The 27,763-nt window shown below is 49.0% G+C and overlaps 1 protein-coding gene across 1 annotated transcript in view; it reads left to right on the forward strand.

The window, feature by feature from the left end:
• Nucleotides 1-19,551, forward strand: part of LOC125941295 (uncharacterized) — a 33,447-nt gene extending 13,896 nt beyond the window's left edge. Inside the window, exons 3-5 of the mRNA XM_049658286.1 lie at nt 6,302-6,434; nt 10,763-10,836; nt 19,517-19,551. Coding sequence (XP_049514243.1) covers nt 6,302-6,434; nt 10,763-10,836; nt 19,517-19,551 — 242 coding nt within the window. The remainder of the gene's footprint in view (nt 1-6,301; nt 6,435-10,762; nt 10,837-19,516) is intronic.
• Nucleotides 19,552-27,763: the final 8,212 nt, after the last annotated feature.

A 27,763-nucleotide genomic window follows, 5' to 3' on the forward strand; every position in this document is an offset into this window, starting at 1 on the left:
AGTTCTCAATTTTATACTCAATATGACTGTCAGTATCTTCCTTTAGGCGACTGCCCCTGCCCCAGTATTTAAAAAGGGCACGGTATTCTACACATTCTACACTTCTCATGACTCGGAAACATTTACTGGTTAAACTACTGAAGTTTAATAAAAGACAGCAATTTTTAGCCAGGGTTAACTGACCAACTTTTTGTATGCAGTATTGTTTGTCAACTCCTTATTTTTAGTGAACTCCTTAAAATTTAGCTTACTTAAGTTGCAATGAATTATTCGATTTAGCAACAGCGTGCTCGAACGACGAGAAAGCAGTAAAGGCATAAAGCGGCCACGTCGCAAACAGTTGCATCCTGTGCGAGTCCATGGTCATTTGCAAAGCGCGCCATGTCTCTTGCCCACTGTGATAACAGAACAGGTGCTCATAGACTTGTGTTGGAAAATGATGCCCGTTAATGGGCCCATAAACGCGAAAGAAGGAACGCAGAAAACTGCGGCGTTTCCGTCAGCTCCGAACTCGTTTATTACGACACAGGCTTCACCTTAGTGGCCGCTACTATAATTTCACTCGCCTGCTTTTTCCTCAAATAATTCCGGTTTAAGGACAAAGCCAACAAAAGCACCTCTGTTCTTTTGACAAAAGAAAAGAGGCCTCATTGCAAATGCTGATGAACTTCATGGACGTCACATACTTGGGAGCACAGAACACAAATATTTAGGCGTAAGTTTAGACACAAAATAACTTCGTTCTGCATCTAAAGTTTCTTAAAAATTAATGCCTAAAAACTATAAACATTCCTAAAATTATGTCCCATAAAGCGTGGGGTAGTGACAGTAAGTGCATCATGAACCTTTACAAAGGTTCATTCGAACACACTTAGATCACGGGTCCATAGTGCATCAGTCGGCTAATCCTAGTGTCTTGAATTTGCTAGATCCTCTCCATCACAAAGGTATCCGCCTGGCTACCAGTGCCTTCAGAACAAGTCCTGTAGAGAGTCTCTACACTGAAGCTAACGACTGGTCACTTCCTCTTCAGTGGTCATATTGAAATTTTATGTACATTATGAAGGTAAATGCCAAACGCGAACATACCTCTTACGTAAGCGCAAACAATATGGCATCTGCAACGTCGTTAAATATTCGACCTGCAGTTAGAGAACCCTGCTCAATGCGTGTACGGAACTTTAGTAAAAAAAAATGAATGTGCCACTTTTGAAAATGCTCTAATAGCTTTAGCCAAGCTATGTCAACCGTGACAATGGAGCTCGTTGATTGTGATACAGCCTTTAACTTCACTTCACTTCACTTTATTACCTTAAAGACCCCATTAGAGGGGTATTACATAAGGGGTGGTTAAAAATATAAACATTAGATACAGGCGTTCATTTTGAGATATGTGATAAAATAACATGTGCCGAAATAACAAAGAACGCTCCTCAGTGTTGGGACTCGGGTAGTGTTTAGGCCGGTGATCCTTCAGCCAAAGGGATGAGTATGTCTGGAAGCAAGAGAGAGAGAAAAGAGGGTTTATTTTACATATTTACAGTGGCACCAAATATGGAAGCCCACTCCATGGGAGAGCACTTTGAAAGTCTCAGCTCACTACATGTCTGAGCACATTTTAGAACACGTCAGGACACACCACTGCACTCAAGGTGTCTCCTTATAAAACATCGGTCTTCTCTAGTTGACCCGGCTAGGGAATCAGATGACCTTGATGCGACCAATTAGAGGGGTCGTATTGTTCACCGAACTCTGCCTCTAGTGTTTCACCTTCGAAGTAAGGACGAGGCAATCCGCAAACAGGTGGCTGACACTCCTTCCACGAAAGTCGGTGACTTAGTTTCTTGCCCTCCAACGTCATCGTGCCAGGGTCGGAAGAATGGCCTTCACGCTAATCCGCGCTTCTAACGAAGGGTGGCGGTTGTGGTCGGTCGCTTTTAAGTGAGCTTCTTTGTCCGAATGTCACTGCCGCTGCCGGGCCGCGTCGCCAGGTAGGCGGCCGCTGATGAAAGGGGTGGCATCGGGGGAAGCACCCAAAGTAAGGGCACTGCCGAGTTAGGGCGCTTGTTTGCCCGTCTCGTCGGTGTCTGGCACTGTCGCCGTCTGGGCGACGCTCATGAAAGGGCCTGCCTCGATGGGAAACAATCAAAGCATGCGCCCGGCCGATTCGGGACGCAACATCGGATACACATACAAATGTACTTTCTTGGCCTTCATTCGAAATACACTTGTCAAGAATTTTACAAAGATGCCTCAAAGTCAAATGCAATCGTTTCGTATGCAGCCGCCGGCCCATCATTTGTGGAATATCATGTCCTGCATCCAGAAACAAGCAATTTCACTTCTGAGGTTTATGCTGCACTGGAAGCTGTTAAGCATACTGTTACCAAGCGCTGCTCGAGACGTAGCAGAGGACTGTATGGAAGACGACGACGCTCTCTGATGTCGCGCGGATTGGTTTTACGATCTTGCATTTGTGAATATCTCTGTAAATACATTTCAAACCTCCTCCCCGTAACATTTTGGTGGAGCTGCGGGTTCTCCAAGAAGCACAACGGATATACGCAGCGGGCGCTCCTTGGCTGCATTGACAATGCCAACTCAAGGCAAGAATGCTTCGCGCACGTCGCAAACCGCGCCCACCGTCATCCTGGCACAACCGCGTGACCCTGGCACCCTTTCCCGGCGCAGGCAACACCGACGATGAAGATTGCCTTCAGCTCTACGAATGGGTGAGAGCTGAGCAATCGCAGGGATCAGACCGTCATGCTCGCTAACCTGATATTTTACCTTGCGGGAACAGCACGCGTCCGGCTCGAGACCCACAAAGAACTCCCGAGCTGGGACCTGTGCAAGCAAAAGCTCACTGATTTGTTTGGCCAGCCTGTTGTCCGCTGGCGTGCCTGCTTAGAAATACCTTGCGTGCCGAGCTCAGACGTACACTGAGTCCTATGTGACATATATTCAGGACGTGCTTGCTCTTTGTCGCAAGGTTGACGAGAAGATTCCGGTAGTGGAAAAGGTCGCACACATCCTCAAAGGAATTGCGGGTGGCGCGTTTACGCTCCTCGTTTTCAAGAACACGTCGACAGTGCAGGAGATCATTCCTGAATGCCGCCGATTCGAAGAAGGAAAAAGCCGTCGCATTGGTCACAACGTTTCTCGCCTTGCTAATACGGCTGCTACATCTACCTGCGAGGACTTCCGTTCTCCATTTGTGCCGCCTGCATCCGACAGTATTGTGCGCATCGTACGCCGGGAGATTGACGCTGCATCTCCTGTTCCTACCCAGGTTCGTGGCCCAGACGACTCCTACGTAACAATATCCCTAATCCAGATCGTTGTACGGCAAGAGTTGGCCAATGTCGAACTTCATTCACATTTCCCCGTAACAATACCAAGAAAACATAACTACAAACTCAGACCCTCTTAGTGTCATAAGATTTGTAATGTCAGCCCAGGAACACTGCAAGCCTGTATTCAGATAGCTATATTCACTTCTGTGCACGGCATATACATTTAATCAGCACGTAATAGTATCAGACGCATAGAGGGGAACGTGCTTGCATATGAAATTGCCACATCCATTGCAACGAAAGCCGGCAACTCTTCCATAGTTATCCCAGCCACAGACCTAAAGCCATTTTTGTGCAAAAACTGTAGAAGGCGTGGGAAACAGATGTAGGATTTCGTTTAATCAAGCCGCATTTACGAAATATGGCGAATCGGGGTCTTTTTCTGCATCGTTAGGATAGACCATAAATATGGCATACGCTCTTATTTGTTGACCGGCAGTGAGCCTCCCATCTGCTTTAGATGTGGCGAGACACTAACCGTTATCTATGTCTCGCTGGAGCGCAGAGAAATGGATGCTAGAAGGCAAAAACACTTCCATGTCACCTACCGACAGAATATTCATTTTCACCCGGCAATGTTGCTTGGTGGTGGTCCATTGTTTGACAGCAAATCACTTTTGAACTTACTGCAGTACGGAAGTTCATTGCAAATTATGGGCCCAACAGTTTCGTAGCATGACATCTCGCCAGAGGCTGCTGCTGCGATGCATTTTGGAAAACACGCGCCTAAAGACCCTTGCACTTAAGCGCCGCGTTGAGGCCGTAGTGCTACTGGCATTTATATATTTTAGTATCTCATTTCATCAGAGCATTTGTTTTAAATCCATAGCACATCTGACAAGTCATTGTGATTATTTAAATAGATATAGGTTTTGCAACTGTTTTTAGGCCCCTATTCAGCCACGTTACATTACCATAGCCAGCCACGTTACCATTTGTCATTGATTGCATCATCGTGTGCATTACAACATTGCTTGGCGCTCTTTGGCCATTATTGGCCCTTGCGCCATAAAACACCACATATCATCATCATCGATAACACGCGAAATGTTTTATCTAATTGGTTAAATTAACTTATTTAATGTGCTCGGGAGACAATACTACAACAGCTGCAGTCCATAAAAAAGATATGCGTGGCTCTGCTACCGCAAGCAGCAGAGACCAGCGGAGCTGGAGAAAACCTGGTAAAGTAGTGGCAAACCACAAACTTAGTTCCCTGGAGCTCAGGATTTCTTCGCGATTTTCTGCGTTGTATTGCGATGAATTCAACCGGCCACGTTCACAAGCCTCCGGATCTGCCTACGCGAACTCTCGGCTTCCCTCAATCCAAACTCGGGATGTGCTCTTCTGCGACGCTTGGCTTCAGCTTTCCTAGCTCTCGCTTCAGTCTTTCGGAAGCAACTAGTGTCCAGTTCTCTGGTCGAAAGCTGCCGAGCCGCCGCCAGAAGCATCGGATGCTGTCACGGACACCACGCGCGTCCGGCGCGAACGCGGGAAACGCGATCGGCGTCGGTAGCAGCTCTACGCGTCCCACTACCACATGTCTCAGTGCTACTCTCCACCTCGCATCCGCTTTGCAGCGTGATGCTATTTTTATACACTGATTTCACTCTCTCTCAGCTCTTTCTCCCTCAGCTCGGCGTAGCTATAGCATAGCGGGTATGGGGTTGCTAGACAACCATGGAGGAAGGAAACCCCAGGAGAGGCCCTGGCCAGCACGAACCTATTGGAGAAGGTGTGGCGGAAGTCACGTGCTGTTTTTCGCAAAGGAGCACTGGGACGGGTACCCCAAATGTCAACGTTGCCATGGCAACCGCGCTCCTGAAGCTTTCGCTGCTGCCCTCGGTCTCTGAAAAGTGAGATAAGATTTTCCCGCCGGTGGCTTTCCCGCAGCACCTTTTGTTCGCGAGAAAAGCTGACTTTGGAGTGTGGTGTCTAAGCTTGAAAGTTGTGTTTTGGGTCTGTGAGTGTGAGTGTCGGCCAGCAACAGATACACTCAAGCAATCACGACGCGGGTCTTCGTTGTCTTCTTCAACGTGCCACGGAAAAACACAGGAGCGCGTCTGCTTCCCTAAAACTGCTACAGAAGGTTTATAGGCTTTGTTTTGACGCGCGTCAGGAGCACACACTTCCGGCGGCTCGTAACAATGCAAGTTCAAAGTTCGCGCCCATCTGCTCCGGCGAGCTGCAGAACCCCTGATTGGAGGCGCAAATAGAGGTGGCACACCAACATGGCTGCACTTCCGGCTTCAAAAAAGTGACGTCAGGGCCTCTCCTGTTTTGTTTCCTTCCTCCATGTAGACAACACAGTGACGTCATAGCTCAGCCAGGTTTTGCGGCTCCCGGCCGGCTTAAACAGCTCCGCTGTACGCGGTCGGGGGGCATACCAATGGTTGACATGTCTTGTTAAGCGTGATGAGGGAAAAAGATTTAAATTTGCTAAGTGCGAAAATATATAAAGTAGTGCGGCTTCTGTGTCATTTTTCAGGTAACAGTAGCCAACCGCTTTTGTAGCCAACCAGGATGTAGCGACCGGTCCGCTCACGCGTTCGCATGTTGTAATTTAGTGTGTCGCAGCCAACTCTTACGATTAAAACCCAGCAGCTGATCTCAGAGTCAAGCAATCTTGAAAAGTGGCAAGAAACGAGAAAAGGCAGCAGGCAGTTTAACATCAACAAAGCCCTGATGTAGCTATACAGAACCTTTCAATAAATTACATGAACTGCCACAATGCGTGCTCGTCTTTATCGTATAATTAAGTCGTGGTTTCTCGCACTCAATGCATCCCTCTTTAGAGGAGTACTTTAGACGGTGGTGCTTCGGTTGGGTTGCCCTTGCACGAAGGCTCAGCTAAATCTTCTGGTTTCTCCCGCTGACTTATCACAGAATCGTCCAGCGCTGTGCATTATTATGACCCAGTGTTGAATCAACCCCTGTGTTTTCAGAGCATGCAGACGTGAACGAAAACGGAAGCAGCGCATACTGGCTTCCTTTGTCCAGCAGCGGCGACAATGACGCAAACCTCAGTACAAGGCACGCTGGCATGGAGGAATCGTCAACCATCTGGGAAGACGAGAGGTGAGCCCAGCGTAAGCAATTGCATTCGATGGAGCGACTAAACGTCACGAAATGCTGCCTATCCTCCTGAAATCGCTTCCCAGATTGGTTCTTATGAATGATAGGTGTGGTACATGAGTGACCATTGTTTTGTTTAAATATCCCTGTTAGATGTCACATACCGGACCTCAATGTACATCGATGAAATAGCCATCTTCTAATGTTTAATATTGCAGAAACGGATCGTGTTTGCATAAATAAGAGAGGATAGAGCACCCTGACATCCTATGTTGATTTTCCATGTTTGGTTGCCAAGATTTCTTTGTCATTTCGCGGTTATCGAAAAAAGCTGCAGGGTTGCTTTTTGTATGCTGTCGGTCGCAACAGACGATGACAAATTACGGTAAACTTCCTTTTCATGCCATTAAGTCATTCATGCCTTCCTTTACATGCCAAAAACCATTTCATGCATTATCGCGGGCATCAGGCTTCATACTATGTATGCATTTTATTGTAATTGTTTCCAAATAACCTTTCAAAAGAATTCCAACCAGTGTGCAACATTATGCAATATGGCTCTCAGAAGGCCACAGCTCAATCATGCTTGCACTGATGAAGGTCTCGTCGGTAGCGAATTTCTGATCCTAGAAATTGCACAGCATCGACTTGTTTTGTATTTGAGGTGGTGTTGAAAATGTATTAAGTTTCCGGCATGTCCGTGTTTGTGCGGTACCAAATAATCGACAATGCAGCGCAATTGCTTACTTTTAGCAAGCTATAGCAATAGCAAGCAATATTGCAAAATTGTTATGAAATTTACCAGAAAATCGTTGAAAAAAATTACTATCGTGACACAGGAGGCGAGCGTATTTGTCAACGAAAGAAATTTTAGCTTGCGTTGTATTAGCAGCTTGCCCAGCTTTGGCTTCCCCGTCAGCTTCTCTAGAAAACTAGTAAAAGTTCATAAAAACAGCGTCTGTTTCGGGAGATATCGTAGACGGTGACTGGGTGGATGACACGAAGCTTTGGCCGCCGTTTCGGAGAACATGTAAAAGTGCTTTTGGAGCTGATTAAGCTATGTCCAAACGGCGCAAGCTGTTAATATGGAGCTGGCTCTAAAATCACGCTAAATATGTATTCGAAGCTATCCAAACTTTTCGCTCATGAATTGAATCATGATTATGGTGTTTTGGTCTTCGTTTTTTATTTGGCAAATTTTTTAACGCAGCGCTTGTCATGTTTCTGACTCGGCAATGTTCCTCGACTACCCATTTATTTTCTGCCTAATCGCTCGTGGGTGTGTTCAGTTCTGTTAGATTTGTTCTTGCTGCGTACAAGGCTTGAAACGTAGCTGTTCTGCACACTGTAATGCCTTGTAGCAAATGCATATTATCGCTAGTAACTCGCTTGCTCTTGTGCTATCGGTGTAGTACCGTCATTTATTGTGCGTATATATTCAAGTGTGCGCCCATTCACTTATTCTTGACACGTTGGCGAAAGGGTGGGTGTAAGTTACCGTGCTGATTGGTGTAGATGTGTGTGCGCGAAACCTACTCTGCGAGGAAGCGGCGCTACTCCCGTTATCACTGTTGTAACGAGCGGTACTCACTCTTGCCGGCGTACCGGGGCTGAAACCCTTTCTTTGAAGGTTAGCAATACAACGCTGGCGGATGAGCAAATCTGTGTATCCTCGAGAAAAGCCGTACATCTCGAAGTGCCGAAAACATGTACGGACTATTGCAGCAGCGGTCCGCGAACTTGGCCCCACATATTCTTTACATTCTGTCAACCCATTGTTGGTTGACATTATTAATAAATAAACGTTCCTTAATATGCCAGTGACTATTTTTGCAGCCAACTACTTCACACGTCTTCAATGCACATGATTCCAACCAGCCTGAATGGAGCACAGTGCATTAGCGTAAACTTACTTGCGTTTCCAACAGCTGATCGAACAGAAGCAAGGTAGAAGCGGTAATTGTTTCGTATTGGTGCGCGGTCGCTGAGGAGACGTATGGCGCACCGCCGTAAGCGCCATCTCGTTTCTCCAGAACAAACTGCTCTGCGAAAAGGGTGAATACTTAAATGCGCGCGCCATCGGCTGCTATCTTCTGAGCATGCGCAGAACGATCCCCAACCAGCGCGCCGCTTTGAACAGTTGTCAGCAACCGCCGGCGGCGCCGCGTGGGTACGCTACGTCACGTTGGCGAGAACATCCATAGTTCGGCGCACTGGTGCAGCCAACGTAACCGGACGCGGCCAACGCGCTCCGACGCGCGTGATGTCGAGATGGCTCTTGCTCCATCCGCGCGTTGGTCGCGCCTACTGCACCGACCCACAATGCATTGCGCGCAAAGACGCCCACGCCGCTTTGCCAACGGTCGTAGACAGCCATTAAAAGCGGCGCGCGGTCTGTAAACGACCCTTAGGTCGGTCTATAGTCCGAAGTTATCGGCGCGCGGGCGTGCGTCGTTTGCGGCCAGTCACGCTACGCCGGTTGCGCTGCGACAGCCGAAATACCGTGCTCTCTATACTTCAACGCGCGCGCCATCCGCAACTATCCAGCCCGCGCGTCAATTTGAATGGCTGATGTCATCACCTCGCGTTGCGTAGTAACCACCGGCTTGCGCATGCGCCGTGACGTTATCCCGGTGTGTCTGCGCTCGCCGCCCGTAGGCCGTACACAGTGCATAGCTTTCGCCCTACTTCCCCTACGACTTCTGCATGCGCAGCGCACTACTGCGCATGCGCCGCGAGTCAGACGTGACGTCACGGCCAACTATGCAAGCTCTTTCGATCCATATGAAAGCCTGTGCGCGGCGGCGGTGCGCCAGACGTAGACATGGGGAGACAAAGGAAGGTTCGCACTGCCTAGGATAGATAGATAGATAAACTTTAATGCAAAAATAGTTTTGTCTTGCCCCAATGGGGCATCGCTAATGGTCGGGGCCCCTAGTCCAGGGCTCCGCTGGCTCTTGCCATCTTCTCTGCTCTCTGGATCAGCTTGAGCTGGTCGTCGAGGGCCGAGCTGGACAGCAGTGCCTCCCATTGCTCCCTCGTGGTATTCGTGTCATGGTGTTCTATGTTGTGTAGCGTGCACTCCCACCGAATGTGGTATAGGGTTGGTGTGGCCCCACACCAGGGGCATTCGTCCCTGTAGGCTGTGGGGTGCATGCGATGTAATATATATATGTGTAGGTTCGTGTAAGTGCCTGTCTGGAGCCTACGCCAGGCAGCGGCATCCTGCGTCTTTAGTATTCGATGGGGCGGGGGATATCGCAAGCGACTCCCTCTGTGGTAGTTCAGCATTGCTGAATACTCGGGGTCAACTGGGTCAGGGTCATCTGCAGTCGGCCTAGGAAGAAGCCGCTTACCAAGGATCGCGGTGCGCTGCTAAGTGAGACTGCCAGCGTCGACGCCCATTGGGCCCAGCACGGTTACCGAAGAAGCCGCTGCAAAATGAGTTGGCATATCAACTTAGCATCACTTCGTATAGCCAGGACCAGCTAGGACCCGATCAACCCACTGTGTCTTTAGCCTTGCGCCACTAGTACAAGCTACCCAGATTTTTTTTTTTGGCATCAAAGACGGAATGCAGGGTGCCTCGAAAGCCCCAGAAGTGGGATAATTTTTACGCGAAATTTTGGGCAGTCGACTGTCTGCCGCGGAATATTATTTGGCTCTCCTGTGCATGAGACAATTAGAGAGCTTTAGCGTGCCCGCTATTCGGCTAAACCTAAGCGGACTGGGCGCTTCACCGGATGAGTGCAGCCGCAAATGTGAGTGACCAGCACGGTGCAGCCACCTGGTGGCTCAGAGCTCAATCCCCTGAACCACAGCTAATATTGCAGAAACCAAGTGTATTCTACATCGCTGCTTGTGTAAATTTTGGGCAGTAGCGTAATCGTGTTGCTGCCGAAAATTTCCACTAGCAGTAAAGTGAAATACACGTGGTTACTGCAGTATTAGCTGTCTTTGCCTGGTTGAGCTCTGCGGCGCCAGGTGGCTGCACCGCGCAGGCCGTTCACGTTTGCTCCTCCGCTCATCCTGTAAAACGCCGAGTCCGCTTGCATTTACCTGACTGCCAGCCAACCTAAAACTATCTATTGTCTACACAACGGGACCGTTTTTTACTGTGTTCGAAACGTTTTGCATGCAGTGCCCGTTCACCATCTCGCACTCGCCTAAGAGGAATCTAGGTTATAAATCATACATAGATTCGTATCCACTGAATATATATAGCGAATGCAAGTTACTTTGCGTCGACGTTGGCTTCAGCGATCATTCAGTGTTCTGCAGCTATTACACTACAATCCTGTGGCTTCCTGTGGATCTCTCTTGTATTGTAGAATTCCTAAAGACAACTGGGGTGGCCAACAGAACACGCAGTACTACCCGGATGATGTCACCTCCACCATCTATGGTAAGTGTGGGAATGTTGTCGGCCGCTATATATACGGTTATGATAAGTCATGATTATTTCATTCATTTGCGTAGAACAGACACGGACAAATATGACATAGGACAGGATATGCGTCTGTGATGTTGGGAATGTGATTTCTGCTCGTCTGTTTGCTTGCCGTTGTATTCTTGAGTTGTGGATTCCCAACAAGACAGACAACCCAGCACAAGCCTCGCTTGGTACTCTTGAAACCAATAAATCGTCATCTCACATTTTTAAAGCAACTTGTTACCCAAATTTCGATTACGCGTTTCATTTATAATAAGCGGGATGGAAACTGTACGCCTCCATCTGCTCTATTTCGCCGTTCAAGAAGAGCTAAAAAAGATGAAACAACAATCTACGTGAGTCATGCATGCACGTATCTCCCATTGTTGAGGTATTCGTCGACAAAAATTCGCGTTCTTCCATACCGAAACTGGATGCGCGATGATCGCCGCCGCCCGCGTTATTCTCGACGCTGCCTTGACGAAGAGCAGCTCGTTGTGGTGACCTGTAGAGGCATCCGATCCGTAGTCGCACGTTTGTATCGCAAGCGATGGTAGGTCGCCGCGATATGGTCTGCGCGATTAGGAGTCGCACACAGGTGGTCAATCCATTAACCGATAAAAGCGTCGCGTGGGCAGTTCATCAGGCCCCCTTCGTGCGTCCGGCTTCGGTATCGGAGCGACAAAAAGAGGATATTGTCAACGAATACGTCGACAGAGTTACAGAATGCTGGCCAAGAAAAGGGAAGCGCAGTAGAGGACGGCATAAAACTATGTGGGGTGATTAAATTAGGAAATTTGCAGCTGTAAATTAGAATCAGCCAGCGCAAGACAGGGGTACTTGGAGATCGCAAGGAGAGGCCTACGCCTGCAGTGGACATAAAAATGCTCTGATGGTGATGAGGTCGAGAACTCACGGGTTTTTATATATATATAGCCTGAAGTGTTTTTATCACCTGTGGCTTCCTGCTTCAATACTATCATTACAAAGATGACATGAAAAACGAGAAATAAAAGGTTTTAACCAATATGAGTGAATTTACAAACTGGCTGCGACAACTACTTCACCCCCGCGGTGACTCAGTCAGCTAAGGCGTTGCGCTGCTGAGCATGACATCACGGGATCAAATCCCGGCTGCGGAGGCCACATTTCGATGGAGGCGAAATGCAAAAAACACCCGTGTGCTTGCGTTGTAGCGCACGTTAAAGAACCACAGGTGGTCAAAAATATTTCCGAGCCCTCCAATACGGCGTGCCTCATTATCCCAACTGGTTTTGGCACGTAAAACCCCACAAAGAAGAAGAAAGCGACAGCTACACTTCAATCTGTGGACCGCCCGGCTGAAAGAACGAATAGGAAACAAAGCGCCATCGGATTGGGCAAATCGCTTTTTTATACGTGGGTCATCAAAATAGACCGCATGTTATATTCTTCTCTTAGTTACCCCTACTATTGCTCTGCCCATGAACAGTGCTAAAGTAACCATTATATAGGGTGCTTTAATTTAACTGCCCCGAATTTTTTGAAGATAGCCATTGGAAGATAGCACAATTCACACCCTCGAACCTGATGAGGCTAACGTTACTTCTACGAGAAAAACAATTCGGAATTGACTAATTCAGGAAACATGATAATTAGTTTTTTTTACTTGTAATCTACAACACCTATTGCAACCTACGCAATGTAGCTACGAAGTTTGCAAGCCCTATCAATTTCGTGCGAATTCCAACGATATCACCGGTTTCGAAATATGCGCCGTCAAACTTGGGGTAAAAAAAGCATTGTTGTTCAACTTACCTATTTTTCAGAACGCTGTTTTATGCATTTAAGCAAGCAATTAACTTGGAACGCCAATGTTGGAACGCACCGGTTACAATTCGTAAATTGCAATATGTGCCATATTGTTATCTGGGGAATTGTGCTAACTATTCAATGAAGCATTTCGTTTCTCTTTGAAGTAATGTCCATCTCATCTAGTTACACAGCTCAAGGCCTACAATTCTTCTGTCTGCCACTGGCAATTTTTAAAAATTTGGTGCAGGTTAATGAAAAGCACCTGGTGCACAATAGAAGGGAGAGAAATAATTTAGGTGATTATTGTTGGTTTCAATATTGCTAACATTCTCAAAGGGAGTAGACATTACTATATTCCCTAAAATATATTTTTCTTTGATGAAGACTTGCTTATAACGCCATCATAGTAAGGTTTTAGACCTGGCCCTTCAACACCGAACCACACTACCTTATCAAAAACAATTTTATTGCGAGAGCAATTATATGGACACTGCAAGTGGATTTTAGATGGCATCGCCGTCACTGTGAGGTTCCATATAAAGTCCGAAGGCATATAAAGTCCGTTGGCTCGTCGCCGCGCGCCGTATGCTGTATGTGCGAGGGAGGCGCCTACCGCGCGCGAGGGACGTGAGCTTTCACGGAGAACGAACGAACGGCAGAGCAAACGCGACGTCTACGTCGCGCGAAAGGCCGTGGGGGAGGGAGGGATGAAGGGAGGTAATGCGGGCGCCGTTGTGCTCCGAAACCAACTGCGCATTTAGCGACCGGTCGCAAGGGGATCTGGCGATTCAAACTCGCGCGCGAAAGGAGGAAAGTGGGAAGGCAGCGCGGAAAGGAGGGGGTGCATCTACTGTGCCAACCACTGCCTACTTGTACTTTGCGCCGCTGCGATCGGTAGCGCTAACCGTATCTTGAAAGCGATCTGCACACAGCTCCGACCTTTCTATGCACTGTGCTTTTGCCGCTGTGTTTCCGATGAAGCGATTGACCGCACGAACCTTCGCTCGCTGCAGCCGTCGCGCTGCTCACACCAGCGTTTTGACAGTGGTTGTCTGCGGTCATCGAGCGTGATCTATTTATGTTTGCTGGGGCGCGCTGAAACCATGCTTATTAATCCCGTTACAAGCGAATGTGTCCAAGTTTATACAGCCGTTAAAACTAGTATCCTTACTACGTATAGCTCTCAACTAATTTGCTATCGCAATTGATGGTTCGCCTTTCGGGCGACACTTCCTTTTTTTCAAGGGCATTTCATACTATAAACTATGTAAGGTTATTGTAAAAAATTCTAAGTGAGTAAATGTCTCACACTAGCGAATCAACCGGCGTGCTTTCAGGGCATACAGACATGGCGGGAAATGGTAGCACCGGTTACCGGCCTCCTGTGTGCAGCCGCGGCGGCGATGACGCAATACCCAGTACAAGCCGCGCTGGCACGGAGGGAGCATCAGCCAGTTTGAACGAAATACCCAGTACAAGCCGCGCTGGCATGGAGGGAACATCAGCCAGATTGAACGAAATACCCAGTACTATCCGCGCTGGCATGGAGGGAGCATCAGCCAGTTTGGACGCAATACCCAGTACAAGCCGCGCTGGCATGGAGGGAACATCAGCCAGATTGAACGAAATACCCAGTACTATCCGCGCTGGCATGGAGGGAGCATCAGCCAGTTTGAACGCAATACCCAGTACAAGCCGCACTGGCATGGAGGGAGCATCATCCAGTTTGGACGCAATACCCAGTACAAGCCACGCTGGCATGGAGGAAGTATCAGCCAGTTTGGACGCAATACCCAGTACAAGCCGCGCTGGCATGGATGGAGCATCAGCCGGTTTGGACGCAATACCCAGTACGAGCCACGCTGGCATGGAGGGAGCATCCGCCAGTTTTGAAAACGACGGGAGGTGAGCCTAAATTTCCAGTCTTTCTATAGGAGCAACTCGGAGACGACAGGGAATGCTGCCTTGGGCTCAGTTATGCTTGCACTGATGAACTAGTGCGCAGGATCGAAGTTATGATTCCTCCCATGTCACGTGTATTGGGGGCAAGTTAAAGATCCTCTCGTGGTCAAAATTAATCCGGTGAAACCCACTACGGCGTACTTCATAATAAAATCGTAGTTTTGGCACGTAAAATGCAGGAATTCATCCAAAATTCTGATCCCTTCAATCTGATGCCGCAAGATCAGATAGTCTGACAATACGACACTGCCATTAACAGGCAGCTATAGCACGGGGGCTCCCATCTATGTACATAGGAACGCATAAATATATAATTCGATAGCGTCAAATGGCTCGTTGAGCGAAAAAGCCGGCGTCCGGCGTTTGTGGAAGAGAAACGCCACCAAAAATTACCATTGGCTGCGACGCCACGGCAGGAGATGATGATGATAAGTGGTTCTTGAGGGAAAGGGAAAGGTTGGCGCTATCTTCTGCAGCCCTTGAGGGAGCACGGCTCAGCGCCAATCCCCACGGCAGGAGAGCTCCTCGATGGAGCAGAGCAGGCGAAAGGGCGCACCAGGTGTTACGTGAATGTAGAGGGCATTGCTGCGACGCCGAATCACCCTCACCCTCGCTCTCGGAAGCTTGTGTTACCCGCGTTTTTCTTGTGCGCGCAAGCTCTCGCCTGCGTTCGAACTGCGCCGCCGTAAAGCCAATTCAAAAGGCGCGAAGCGTCTAAACGCGCTCGCTTGCCCGCGAGGAGTTCACAACTCGAAGGACCGCTCAGGGCGTTCAATTGGACCACATTGATTTCGCATTTAGAACTCGTGAGATTCTTAGGTGTCCTCAGATGCGTTTTCAGTTTATGCCATATTGTCACGTAGTAGTCGGGGTGAAGAAAACGGTCGCAAAAGTGTGAATGAGGAAACGGACGTCTTATTATTGGGCGAACCTGTGCCCACAAAAGCAAGTTGCACTCGTAGCACAACGATACCGACCCGCCGCGGTGGCCCAGTCAGCTAGGGCGTTGCGCTGCTGAGCACGAGATCGCGGGATCGAATCCCTGCCGCGGCGGCCGAATTTTGAAGGAGACGAAAATGCTAGAACGCCCGTGTGCTTGCGTTGTAGTGCACGTTAAAGAACCCCAGGTGGTCAAAATTAATTCGGAACCCTCCACTACGGCGTCGGCGATCGTCGAATGAGCGGCGAAACGCACCGCGTTTTATACATGAGTCAACGGACGTTCCAGAGTGATACCTGGTGCCCGCGCGTCTTCAAGAAAGTTCTAAACCATTCGCGTCGCTCATAGTCAGATTACATAAGCGTCGGTGACAACAGCCAACCGATAGAAGCATCGATAGCGTTCTGGATACTTCCGATACATGCAGGCGCGTCCTGCGCCGAGCGATAACGTTTAACGTTTGTTTGCCGGTGAAAGATAAAAAAGTACATGTGTCAGACAATATGATATTTTTAAAATATTCTTGAATATTCAAAGTTTCTGAAACTCCGGCTTGAATATGACAACTTCGTAACTATGCAATAAAAAACAATGCCATGATTCTCTAAACTGCACCTCATAATAAACCTAATGTGGACGAAATTGCTGTATTGCACATCGCCTACATATGCGAACCACTGCAGAAATGTTTTAGTAGGACAGTTTCCAAACCATCGTAAACTGCACATTGAATTCAAAAGCTTACCGGTTGAGATGCTGTCACAGATGCACTGTACTAAAGTAACTCGTACCTCGTAACCGAGCGAACGACCACAGCGAGAGATGAGAGTGAACGCGGAGCGCAGCGGGGGATGAAAACGCGGCGAGATCGAAGAGAGCGCGAGGAGAAGGGTGCAGCGGAACCATGAGATGGAAAGCCGAGGAGGGCATGGCGTAAGCGTGAGAAGAAAAATGTAGTGCCCCACACAAGGGGCTGTACAGCGACGGTGGTTACGAGATGGCGCCAGAGTGGTGTGACCGTGGAAACTCCTCTGCGAAAACCATGCTGACAAGCTGTTAGTATTTGTTCCTGTCCAAGATGTTTGGTTATGTGCTTTAGGATAATGTGTTCTAGTAGTTTACAGACTGTACATGTTAGTGAGATTGGCCTGAAGTTAGAGGGTTCTGTTTTGCTTCCCGATTTATAAATTGGTTTTACTTTAGCAGTTTTCCAATCCTTAGGGAGGGTGCCTGATGAGTGATTTGTTAAAAATTATTAATAAGTACTTGGCCATACAGCTAGCGTATCTGCGAAGGAATGCATTTGGTATACTATCAGGTCCAGGTGATTTCTTTGGGTCTAAATTCCGTAGCAGGTTAATTATGCCGGTTTCGGTTAGTGTAAGCGGCTCTAGTGGCTCATTTCTAGTAGAGCCTGCTTGTGATATTGTGCCGTCGTCCTCTGTGAAAACGGAGCAGAAGTAATCGTTAAGCACGTTAGCAGAGTTTCTGTTTTCTTCATTTGAGGCTCCGTTGTCGTTACGATTCTTTGGGTTAATGTAGTTCCAAAACTTGGTTGGAGCAGTTTTCAAAAAGTTTGTCAATGTATTAGTGAAGTAGAACTCTTTGGCTGTCTTAATTTTTGATTTCATACATTGGATAGCTGTGCTGAGATCGTGATGCGTGAACTTGAATGGTTTATTTTTCAGCAATTTTCGCATTCTGCTTACTTTACGTTTAGCATGAATAACGTCGCGAGTTATCCATGGATTACGCTTACCAAGTTTCTTTCTTCTGGTTGGTATGTAATTGGTTATGCAGTGAGATATAATCACTTTAAACGCGAGCCACAAGGTTTCGATGTCCATACTGCTGTTAAGTGAAAGTTGCAGGAATGAGTCGTATTTATTAATCAGGTAATCAAGTATACTATTGTCGTTAGCTTTGCTGTAGTCAGGGTATGCGACAATTTGCTAAGGAATAACAGTGTCATCAAGTGGTATAGTGCAAAAGGTGATCGTGTGATCAGAAATGCCATCTAGTAAACTTAATTTAGTTTCTTTTATAAAGTGGTTGCTGATGAATATTAAATCTAGTATGGAACAGCTGGATCCCTGTACACGTGTAGGTTCAGTTACAATTTTAGTGAGGTTGAACGATAACATAAAATCAAATAATACATCCGCACAGGGTGAATAATGCTGCATGGTCTGCCGGTTCACCTCGGGAACATTAAAATCACCTGCGATTATTCATCTCGACCCTGATGCATATTGCTCCGTGTATTCATGCAACCGGCGCAATGTGTCGAGGCCGGAAGAAGGACCGCGATAAACGCAGCCCACGACTACAGTGCGAGAGGCCCACGACTACAGTGCGGCTTACAAAAGATAGCCTCAACGTCTGCAACATCGGGTAACACTGAAAACGGGATTCCCTTCTTTACTAGAATGGCCACGCCTCCGCCTCGTGTCGTCCGGTCTTTCCGGATGATGGCGTAGTTGGGAGGGGCTATCTCAACATCTTTAATATCAGCTGTTAGCCAAGTTTCTGTTAGTGTTAGAAAGTCTTTTTCATATGTAAGAAGGAAGGCTTCAAGTGAATCAGTTTTGTTTTTTCAATATGCTGCGGGCGTTTATGTTCAAAAAGGATAAGTGGGATATCAAGTTCGGCGGGAACGCAGGCTTCGAAGCCCGCGTTGCTCGTTTTTTGGATCAGGATTGACGGAACCAGATTTCAAAGGCGCTATACTATTATTTTCCTCATCCCAGTAGAACATATTGCCATTTATTCGCAGTTTATCATAAATTAGTTTTACTTTGTCACTAGATTCTTTCCTTGATTTGGCAGAATTCCATAATTTCCTTCTTAAGTCTCTTACGCGAGGTGAAAAATCTTCGGAAATCGAAAAACCTGATCCCTTTAGTTTGAAACATCTTCTCAACATTTTAGTTTTGTCCCTAAAATCGAGAAGTTTAAGAATTATTGGTCTTGTTTTAGTGGTATCTGGCCCTCCTAATCTATGAACACGTTCGATACTTACAGCTTCTAGTTTGAGGACTTTTTTGATAATTTTTTTTTCGTTTACTACAAGTTCTAACGCATCTTCGTTTTCTTTGTACTCTTCTGGCACACCATACACAATTAGATTTGATCGTGTAGAGCGATTTTCAAGGTCGTCCAGCCTTAGTTTCTGTAGATTTGTGACCGTTTCCGCGCAAGACGAAATCTTTTTGTCTAGGGTTTTAAGTTGTTAGAGTTTCTTGTCTATGGCGGTTTTTCCTTTATTTCTTTCAAATCCTTCAAAATTTGTTGCAGTTGCTGGGAAATTTCAGGTGTATCAGGACCTGGGTTTGTTTCTATATCACCTGCTAATAGCAATAGTTTGACGAGATAAACTATGTCAAAAATTAGCTCACACAGCAACCCAGGGCAGCACAATTAAACAAACCTCGTTGGAACGCATGCAATGTTCAAAGTGTTTTCTAACCTGCGCGATGAACCCAAACGGGTTATCCATGTGTGAAATCTCTCGATTAGCGAGGCAGTCGCCCCACGCTTCGCTCCATTTACTACGTGCCGCACGAGCCGAGATTGTCCATGCATTTACTATACGTGCCGCACGAGATGATTGCCCATGCGAGCCAATATATCGCAAAATGAAAACACGTATTCAGCTGCGCTCAAATTTCGCGTTAGGGATGATCGTAATCGTCTGTGAGAGAGAGAGAGAGAAATAACTATTATTTCCACCAGTCAATTAACGCTGCAGAAGATGGTCTTCCTTCGCATCGCCTCTTTCCGTCGGCCGGGATCCCGAAGGACTCGGCGGCAGCTAGAGCTTGGCTCATGATTTCGCGTCCAGTCTTGCTGTCCGGATTGCGTAGTAAGGCCTTCCAGGATTCTATCGTATTTGAGCTATCATATATTGCTTCGCACGCTCACACAATGTGTACCATATTGGCTATTTCATTGCAGAATCTGCACTGTGGTTTGAAGACTTCTGGATGTAACTCACTGTAGACCGCGGGGTTTGGGAAGACCCCTGTCTGCAGCTTCCGCCATGCAACTTCTTTCTTACTGAGCGTGCGGTCCGCCGGCGGAAAAGCCTGCCTATTCAGTCTATAATGCGTAGTTATTTCCTGATAGCTTCCCAGTTCCCCATTTCTGTCTACGTCCTCAGCGGGTTGAAGTGACCCAGAGGCCGACCGGAATGTGAGACCACGGGCGACCTTGTGGGCTTCTTCGTTTCCCCTGAGACCCTGGTGCGCGGGCACCCGCACCAGCAGTAGTCGCTCTGTGGGCCCCCTCGCTGCATTTATTATTTGGGCGGTGGCTGCCGTAACCTGTCCTGATTCGTAATTTCTGATCGCATTTTTCGAATCGCTGATGACCATCAGTGAATTTTTTTTTAGGCAGAGTTGTGGTTCTGTGAACAATGTGCTTGTTTTGTTTTGTTTTTCGAAGTTGCCTATTTTCTTTGAAGCTGTGGCAAAACAATTAAAATAATAATACACAATTCTCCAATTCCAGTTCCTAGAATTTAACGTTTTCTGTCAGTTGCAACAAACTTTATTCGAGCCGCACCAGCTGTAGCATCTATCTACTTAACGTATCTTTTTAACAAGGAAGTCGGTGTTTGCCCCTAGCTAGAGCGTCCTCTGAAGATACTGCCAGTGTCAGCAGCAGCACAATTGCAAGTGTGTTATCTAATGCTCACTGACCCAAAATATAATTATGAGAATATAAACCTGAAAATTAGGCAGACTCAGCTTCAGTTGACTTTAATGTAATGCAAAGCATGCTTGGTTTTGTAGAGATGCGGTGTTATGAATCCTGTGCGTTCAGAAGCGAGCATGCGTACTCTATGGGTCTTTTTCTGTGTCTCTCTGTATATACGTTACGGCGCAAACCAGAGTGGCGCCAGTCAGAAGACGCTTTGGCGTGTGGAGGTGGAATCGATCTCGACAGCCATGTTGTTTATGTGTCGTTGCCGCTCTTGTATATATTGTAAATATATCTTTATCTGTGACTTGCGCATCGTAAGAAATTGGTGAGAGGGCTGGGGTAACCACGAGAGACAACGGAGCTCCGCAGTGGTCGTCGTCTCGGTCTGGACAACATGGCGGCGAAACAGGACCTGAAATGGCACGGCCCACATCCATGCCTACAACCGCGACGGTTGTGCTGGCTCAGCCGCGGGATCCAGGGACGTACGGTGGCTCTGACCACCTTGACGTAGAAGACTGGATCGCCACGTGTGAGCGTGTGTGTGGCGACAACAAATGGGATCTGACTATTATGCTGGCTAACTTGGTTTTCTACCTACAAGGCACGGCGAAGGTGCGGTATGATAATCATAAGGAATATGTCTTACGTCCAGGATGTGCTGGCTCTGAGCCGTAAAGCCGACCGCGATATTGCTGAGTAAGACAAGGTTGGCCATGTACTGAAGCAGATCGCTGACGATGCTGACGGTGCCCTAATTGGAGCTACTCTTGAGCCGCTCCACCAGCTTACGCTGTGACTGTGCTGGGTGTGCCACGCAGGCCTGTGACTTTTTTCGTTATGGATGCCAATTTTGCCGATCACTGCGTAAGGTCACCGCGCCTCTTTCTGGATTGTCACTTCGGAATGCAAGTGCTGAACCTATTGAACCAACCGCAGCGTGAACGGAGCCGTGTGATGATTCAAAACGTTATGTATGTTGTAGAGTTTGTAGTAATCTCATCGTGCTCCCACGCAAACATTTTAGGATGGGATGTTCTGCATTTCCACAACGCTGTAATCGATTGCACTCGCGCTGATGCTAAATTCACCCAGCCCAACTCACCCAATTCAGCCTTCATAGATCGTCATTCTCCTGCTAAAGTTGTCGTCAAAGAAGACGCCGATACACCGCGTGCTAGTCAGCACTCGAACCACTTTTATGTGGTGCTATCTCCTCCGGAACGGTCTTGTTCACACCGTCCGACCTCTTCATTGCCCGAAAAGCACTTCCTATGTCTTTTGCTATTCCTGACCTCGCCGCTGGTTTCAGCACAATGCCCGTTTAGAAACCGCTTTTGTCCCCGATCACATTGATTCCTCACGAATGCCTTCGCAATGTCGAGACTGTCGATTCTATGAAGATTGTCTCCGTTCACGATGAGGCGTCTTGCACGGCCGTCCTTGACCCGAGCGCCCTCTCTGCTGCTAACCCAACATCACTCGACCACGCAGAGGAAGAAGACGCTGCTTGTCCGCTGGCCGCTTCGCTCCTGCGAATGTCACAAAATCACAATTATATTATTATTAATATTATTATTCAAAAGTTACATCTATTCTTAACTGTTTTTTATTTATTATTAAATTCACATCACTATTCCTATCTAGGCAAGGCTGACTAAGTCAGTATAGACTACTTAATTCTCTTATTATCGTTTCGTTTTCCATCTTCAATTATTCACTTATTTTCCTTTAATTTTTATTACTTATTTTTTTTCTAAACTAATTTATTTTAAATTTCGATCAGTATATCACCCGGTTCGTGGCCTATTCCCCACAGTGGGTTGTGCCAATGATTGAGGCATCATCATCATCTTCGCTCCTGCCTGTTTTCGCAAGAAGGTCAGGTTTTTGCCTTTTCTGCTGCCTTCTCTTAGTCGGCAGGCCTCCCTGAACGTCTCAGGCTAACGGCCGTTCCAGTGCTTCGCGTGGGGAGCCTGTAATTTCGCCTCCGGCCGGTTTTGGCGGCTGACCTTCGCTCGGCTGCCTCGCTGATGGGTGATACCCACTAGCGGGGCATGGCTGACACCTCTGCTGTTCTGCCGCCGCCCGGGGGCGGTTCCCCTTCGGCGGGGGCTTCGACGCGCTCGGATGACTCAGCCTTCTCGTCCGATGGAGACCGCGTGTTGGAAGCTGTGGATCTGGCCTCCCGTGGCGCGGGACCGCCTGCTGCCTCCGCCGATCAGGTTGCGGGACCGGGCGGTGCCGATATGCCTTCCCCCATTCGGAGCCAAGTTGACGCTGCGTTGACGGCGTCGTTTCACCGTGCTGTTGATCTGCAAAAGCAGATCACCGACATTCTTTTTGATACCTACTGCAAGGTGACCAATAATCACCGGTCCCAGATTTTGGGCCATCTGCGACAACTATTACAAGAGCGTGCATGCTGACATGCCGGCTGTGGCGGCGTGCCAGTGCGACAAGGCGGACGAGCTCCGGGACGAGCTGACGCAGGCTCGCCTGGCTGGCTCTACGGTGCTACAACCTGCCACCTCTTCGGGCCCGGCGGCGTTAAAGGGACACTAAAGAGAAACAGGAAGTTCAGCTGGAATAAAAGAGGGACCTTCAGGAATGCATGCAGTTTTTGTTGGGTGCAAAAATATGAGTTATTAGCTAAGAAATTCGTAAACAAAAACCAAATATCTCTTCCTCAATTTCTCTCACCCCAGATTGGGCGCTGAAGCCGTGTCGTCACAGATTTCATTGCTCTCGGCGAATCAGAATGCGCCATGATACGTCACCGCTTGCGTAAACGGCCGAGGCACTGGATGCATCATGGCTGCATGCATGGTCGCTGCGTTTGCGTTCGCCGCGATGGATACCGTTGCTGCAGCTGAACCTTGCAACGAAGAGCTCGCCAGGGAAGCAGGACTGCATTTCAGCGATATTCAGTGAAACGGAGCGCGAAATGATCCTCCGTGCTCGAGCGGTAGGTGTTTCCGCGTGCGATGGCGGTGAGCCGCCGGCCGCGCCGGCGGAGAGCTTCGTTTTCGTCGACGGAAGGCGAAGCGTCCGGTCCGCCAGGCGACGATGTTCCCGACAGAACAAGCGTAGAAAGTTGCGCACGTACTCGGTATGGTTATTTCCTGGCTTTATTTAATGACATTCAGCACTCACCGAGCCGCCAGTTTGCTGCTGCAGGGGCACCGGAAGGGGGTTTGATGAAAGCCGCATTGAGGGAACAGCTGCTCGAGAAAGGACTGGCCTCTGGGGCACGCCAAGATACTTTCCAAGGGCAGGATTATACACATAATCCGAGGGCGAGAAATGCAGAGAGCACCATCGGTTTCTCTGGCTCTTTGGCCGTTTTATCATCGGCAGAGCACTGAGCCATTGCGAACGCCGGGGAGCCAGGGCTCACCGCGCAACACCACATGAAAGGACACAATCGAGTCAACACTGCCCCTGCCCCTGAGCAAGCGCCTTGGGCCATTTATACAGCCCTCAACACTACACACACGAAGCATTTTCTGGCTGTTTCCCGCGAAGTCAACGTTTTTCGAGCCGCGCAACACGCAACCAAACACCGTAGAGCGGAACAGGCGCGCGCGACGATGCATTGCCCAAAAACAAAACTACGAAACTATCACGGCCGCATGTATCGCCATGCCATTTTTTCTTATTTATTTAATTTTGTGCTAAACTTGTACTTCCTCGCTTGAAACGGCTTAAAAAGTTGGCGAATGCTGTTTATGTACGTTTAAGGTGTATTTCATTTTGCGTTTTATTAACAGCGCTAAATCGCTCTCGACCAATCGCGACCGGCCTGCATTTGTAATCTCCGACGTCAGAACGTGTAGTGCGGGAAATTCGAAGGGGCGTCAGCACCTATCTTTCAGTTTTTCGCTATTTTCTCGCCTATTAAACATCTGTTTGCAGTAAGAATGGTATGGCTGTGATCGTGAAAGGATAATCTACCATTTAAGCTCAACTTCCGGTTTCTCTTTAGTGTCCCTTTAACGTACGCTGCGGTCGCCCGTGGCGGCTTTCGTCCTGCCTCTGCGTTTCCACCTAGCCTGGTGCTGCCGCGGCTCCGGGGGCTATGCTCGCGGACGCAGCCCATGACGTCGCCGCTGAACCTTTGCAAAGGCGAGAGCATGCCCACGTCATGTTTCTTGCGCCTCTCGTACCAACTGGCACTGCAGCTCAGGATTTCAGGATCTGAAGCATATTTTAAAATCAAACGTTGATCCGGCAAGAGAAAAACCTAGGCGAAATTTCCGTACACAAGACAGCGCTTGGCCTCATGGTTTTGTCAGACGATCTCGCGTCAGTGCAAAAACTCAAAACACTCATCGAACAGAACCCGGTGACCAGCACGGCTATGTCGGTGCGCTTGGTCCAGCAGCGCAAACCCCATGTCAAGTTGACAGGTGTCGACCCTGACGTCCTGGCTGTAGGTCTCATAGCGCAAATTAACTCGCGTAACCCTGACCTCCGGCTGGACCCATCCACCTGCGAGGTTTGTGTTTCCTTCAGGGAGCGTTCGGGCAATTTTACCCACGTGGTAGCGGTGGATCCTCTTGCGTACCGGGCGCTCATGAACCGCGGGCGCGTTTCGGTGGGTTGGACCTCTGCAACGGTGGTGGAGGACGTGCACGTCCCCACGTGCACGTTCTGTGCTACTTATGGTCACGGCCGCCGTTCGTGCCCAGTTCGAGAACATCCCGAGAGGGCGGTGTGCACGCGTCGCGCGGGCCCGCACCTCGGTGAGCAGTGCACGGTGCGTATGGGGGATGCTACAGTGTGTTGCACCGAATGTCGCCGCGCGGGACACCCCAATTCCCATCCAACGGGGGACAAGACCTGCCCTTTCCTGATGGCCAGGGTTGCTCGATTGCGGGCTCGCACTGATTATGGTTAGCTTGCTCGCCGCGGCTTCTGCGGTGCGGCGCGGTGGTCTCCTCGCTCTCGCGGCTGTCGGGAGAACTGGGTCGCGCATGCGGCCTTGCGGGAGTCTCCTCTCGGCGCCGTGGGGGTGTTGGAGATCGCCGCGCTTTCTTTACCGTCTCCTTTTCCTTGCTCCTCTTGCTTTCTTTCCCCTCCTTCTTGTCTCTGTGTGTTGTCATGACACTTTCTGTCTCTTTCATCCCACCTTTCTCTATCTTGTTGCTTGGGCGGGGCGTGACGCTGGGGTTTGTTTGGTTGTGGCGCGGGTTCCTTGCCGTCGCGAGGCGGCCAGTTCTTTTTCGGTGCGCACGCCGGCACACTATCGTTCGTGTCTATCACCGTTCGGCACTGCGTGCATTGCCCTCAACCATGGCTGACGTCTCGCCGCTTCGATTCTTACAGGCACACCTCGCCAACACGCGTGATGCCACACGGCTGTTGGTGCAGCACATGATTGAGGGAGATTTTTCGTTCGTACTGGTCTCTGATCCGCACACCCGTGACCACAAGATTCCCCACGTGCCCCGGGTGTTTCATTCGCGGAAGCGTCCACGTGTTGCTCTCCCTGCGCGGGCCCCTACATTCGATCTATTTCCAGCATGTGCATCGCCGCTGGTCGTGGCCGTCAGGTGCGAGCGAGCCCGACTTTCGTTCGTCCTCGTCGATATTTATGCGCCACCCCATCACCCTCTCGATCCATTTTTAGACGAGCTGTGGCAGGTGTTTTCCGACGGATCACCCCGATCACCCCGTAGGCGACTTCAATGCGAAGCACGTGCTGTGGGGGCCCGAGCCCGGAGATAGCTCACCGAGTTTTTCTCCTCATTGGACTTGCCGTCAGGCTACTGGCAGGTCCCGATGGTGGAGGCCGATCACCCCAAACTGCCTTCGTTATGCTAGATGGCCTATATGAGTTAACCGTCATGCCTTTCGGAGTGTGCAACGCTCCTGCTACTTTCAAAAACATAATGGGTAACGTTTTGCGCGGCCTTAAAAGAAGGATCTGTCTGTGTTACATAGACGACATCGCAGTGTTCGCCCAAAATTTCGTAACACACTTGCGCTGCCTTCAGCACGTACTTAGTTCCTTGAACAACGCTGCTCGGCAGCTTAATCTCAAGAAATGTCGATTTGTCGCACGCAAGTTGAGGATCCTCGGCCACGTCGTGTCCAAGGATGGCATTCTTCCAGATCCCGAGAAATTACGGACTGTCTCTGCGCTCCCTAAGTCAACTACAATACGCAGTTTCATCGGCTTCTGCTCTTATTTCAAGTGCTTCGTTCGAAATTTCACATCTATCCTATCACCCCACACGCGCAACTGCTTCGTGGCGTCAAAGGCCTCTCATCGTGGTCCCCTGCCTGCAACCATGCGTTGTCCGCCTTGCACCATCTTCTTATTACGCCACCTATTCTTTGCCATTTTGACCCTGATGCTCCTACTGATGTTCATACCGACGCAAGTGGCGTAGGCCTTGGTGCTGTGCTTGCACAGCGTCATCCTGACCACGCAGAATACGTCGTGGTTTATGCGAACCGCGCGCTGACTAAGGCGGAGGGCCATTACAGCGTCACGGAAAAGGAATGCTTGGCCCATCGTCTGGGCAATAAGCAAGTTACAGCCTTATTTATATGGCCGTTCTTTTGACGTAGTGACCGACCCCCATGCGCTGTGGTGGCTTTCGAATTTAAAAGACTCATCTGGCCGCCTCGCTCGCTGGGCCCTGCGTATCCAGGAGTATGACATACGCGTTGTGTATCGTTCCGGGCGGAAGCACTGCGACGATGACGCTCTTTCGCGCTCACCGGTTTACGAGAAGTCACTCGTGAATTTCTCTGTGAGCGCATGTTGTCATCGCTTGAATTCTACACTATTGCTGCCGAACAACAGTGACCCCTGGTCTGCATCACTTTTCGACCTTCTCTCGGATACCTCAAAAACTCCGGCCTCTCGAACACTTCGGCGCCAAGCTGCGCATTTTGCGATTCGTGATCAGCTCCTGTACCGGCGCAACTATGCGCCTGAGGGACTTATGTGGCTGCTCGTCATGCCGAGAGCCTTTAGTTCAGAGATCTGTTTCTTTTTCCGTTCGGACCCCCAGTGCGGCCACGCCGGTAATTTTAATACGTACGAACCACTTCGGCACCGCTACTACTGGCGGGGGAATTTCCAAACACCTTCGTTTGGAAATTCGTGCACACTTTCCGTGAATGTCAGCAAAACAAATCTCCGCCGCACCTCTCAGTCGGTGAACTCCAACCCCTGCCATGCCCATCTCAAACGCTTTATTCGCACCCTGGGTGACACGCTCGCAATGTACATCGCATCCGACCACTCCAATTAGGACCTAGTTCTTCCATTCGTCGCCTACGCCTACATACTGCTACCCAAGCCACTACCGGTATCTCCGCTTTCTATCTTCTTTATGGCCGTCATCCTTTTTATAATATTGATACAATTCTGCCCTACCATCCAGACCCATAAGAATGCCTGCCAATCTTGGACACTGCCAGACAAGCTGAAGAATGTCGTGGGTTGGCCCGCCGCTTCACCACGGACAATCAAAG

This window comes from Dermacentor silvarum, chromosome 11 (genome assembly GCF_013339745.2).
Source record: "Dermacentor silvarum isolate Dsil-2018 chromosome 11, BIME_Dsil_1.4, whole genome shotgun sequence".
NCBI classification, from domain to species: Eukaryota; Metazoa; Arthropoda; class Arachnida; order Ixodida; family Ixodidae; genus Dermacentor; species Dermacentor silvarum.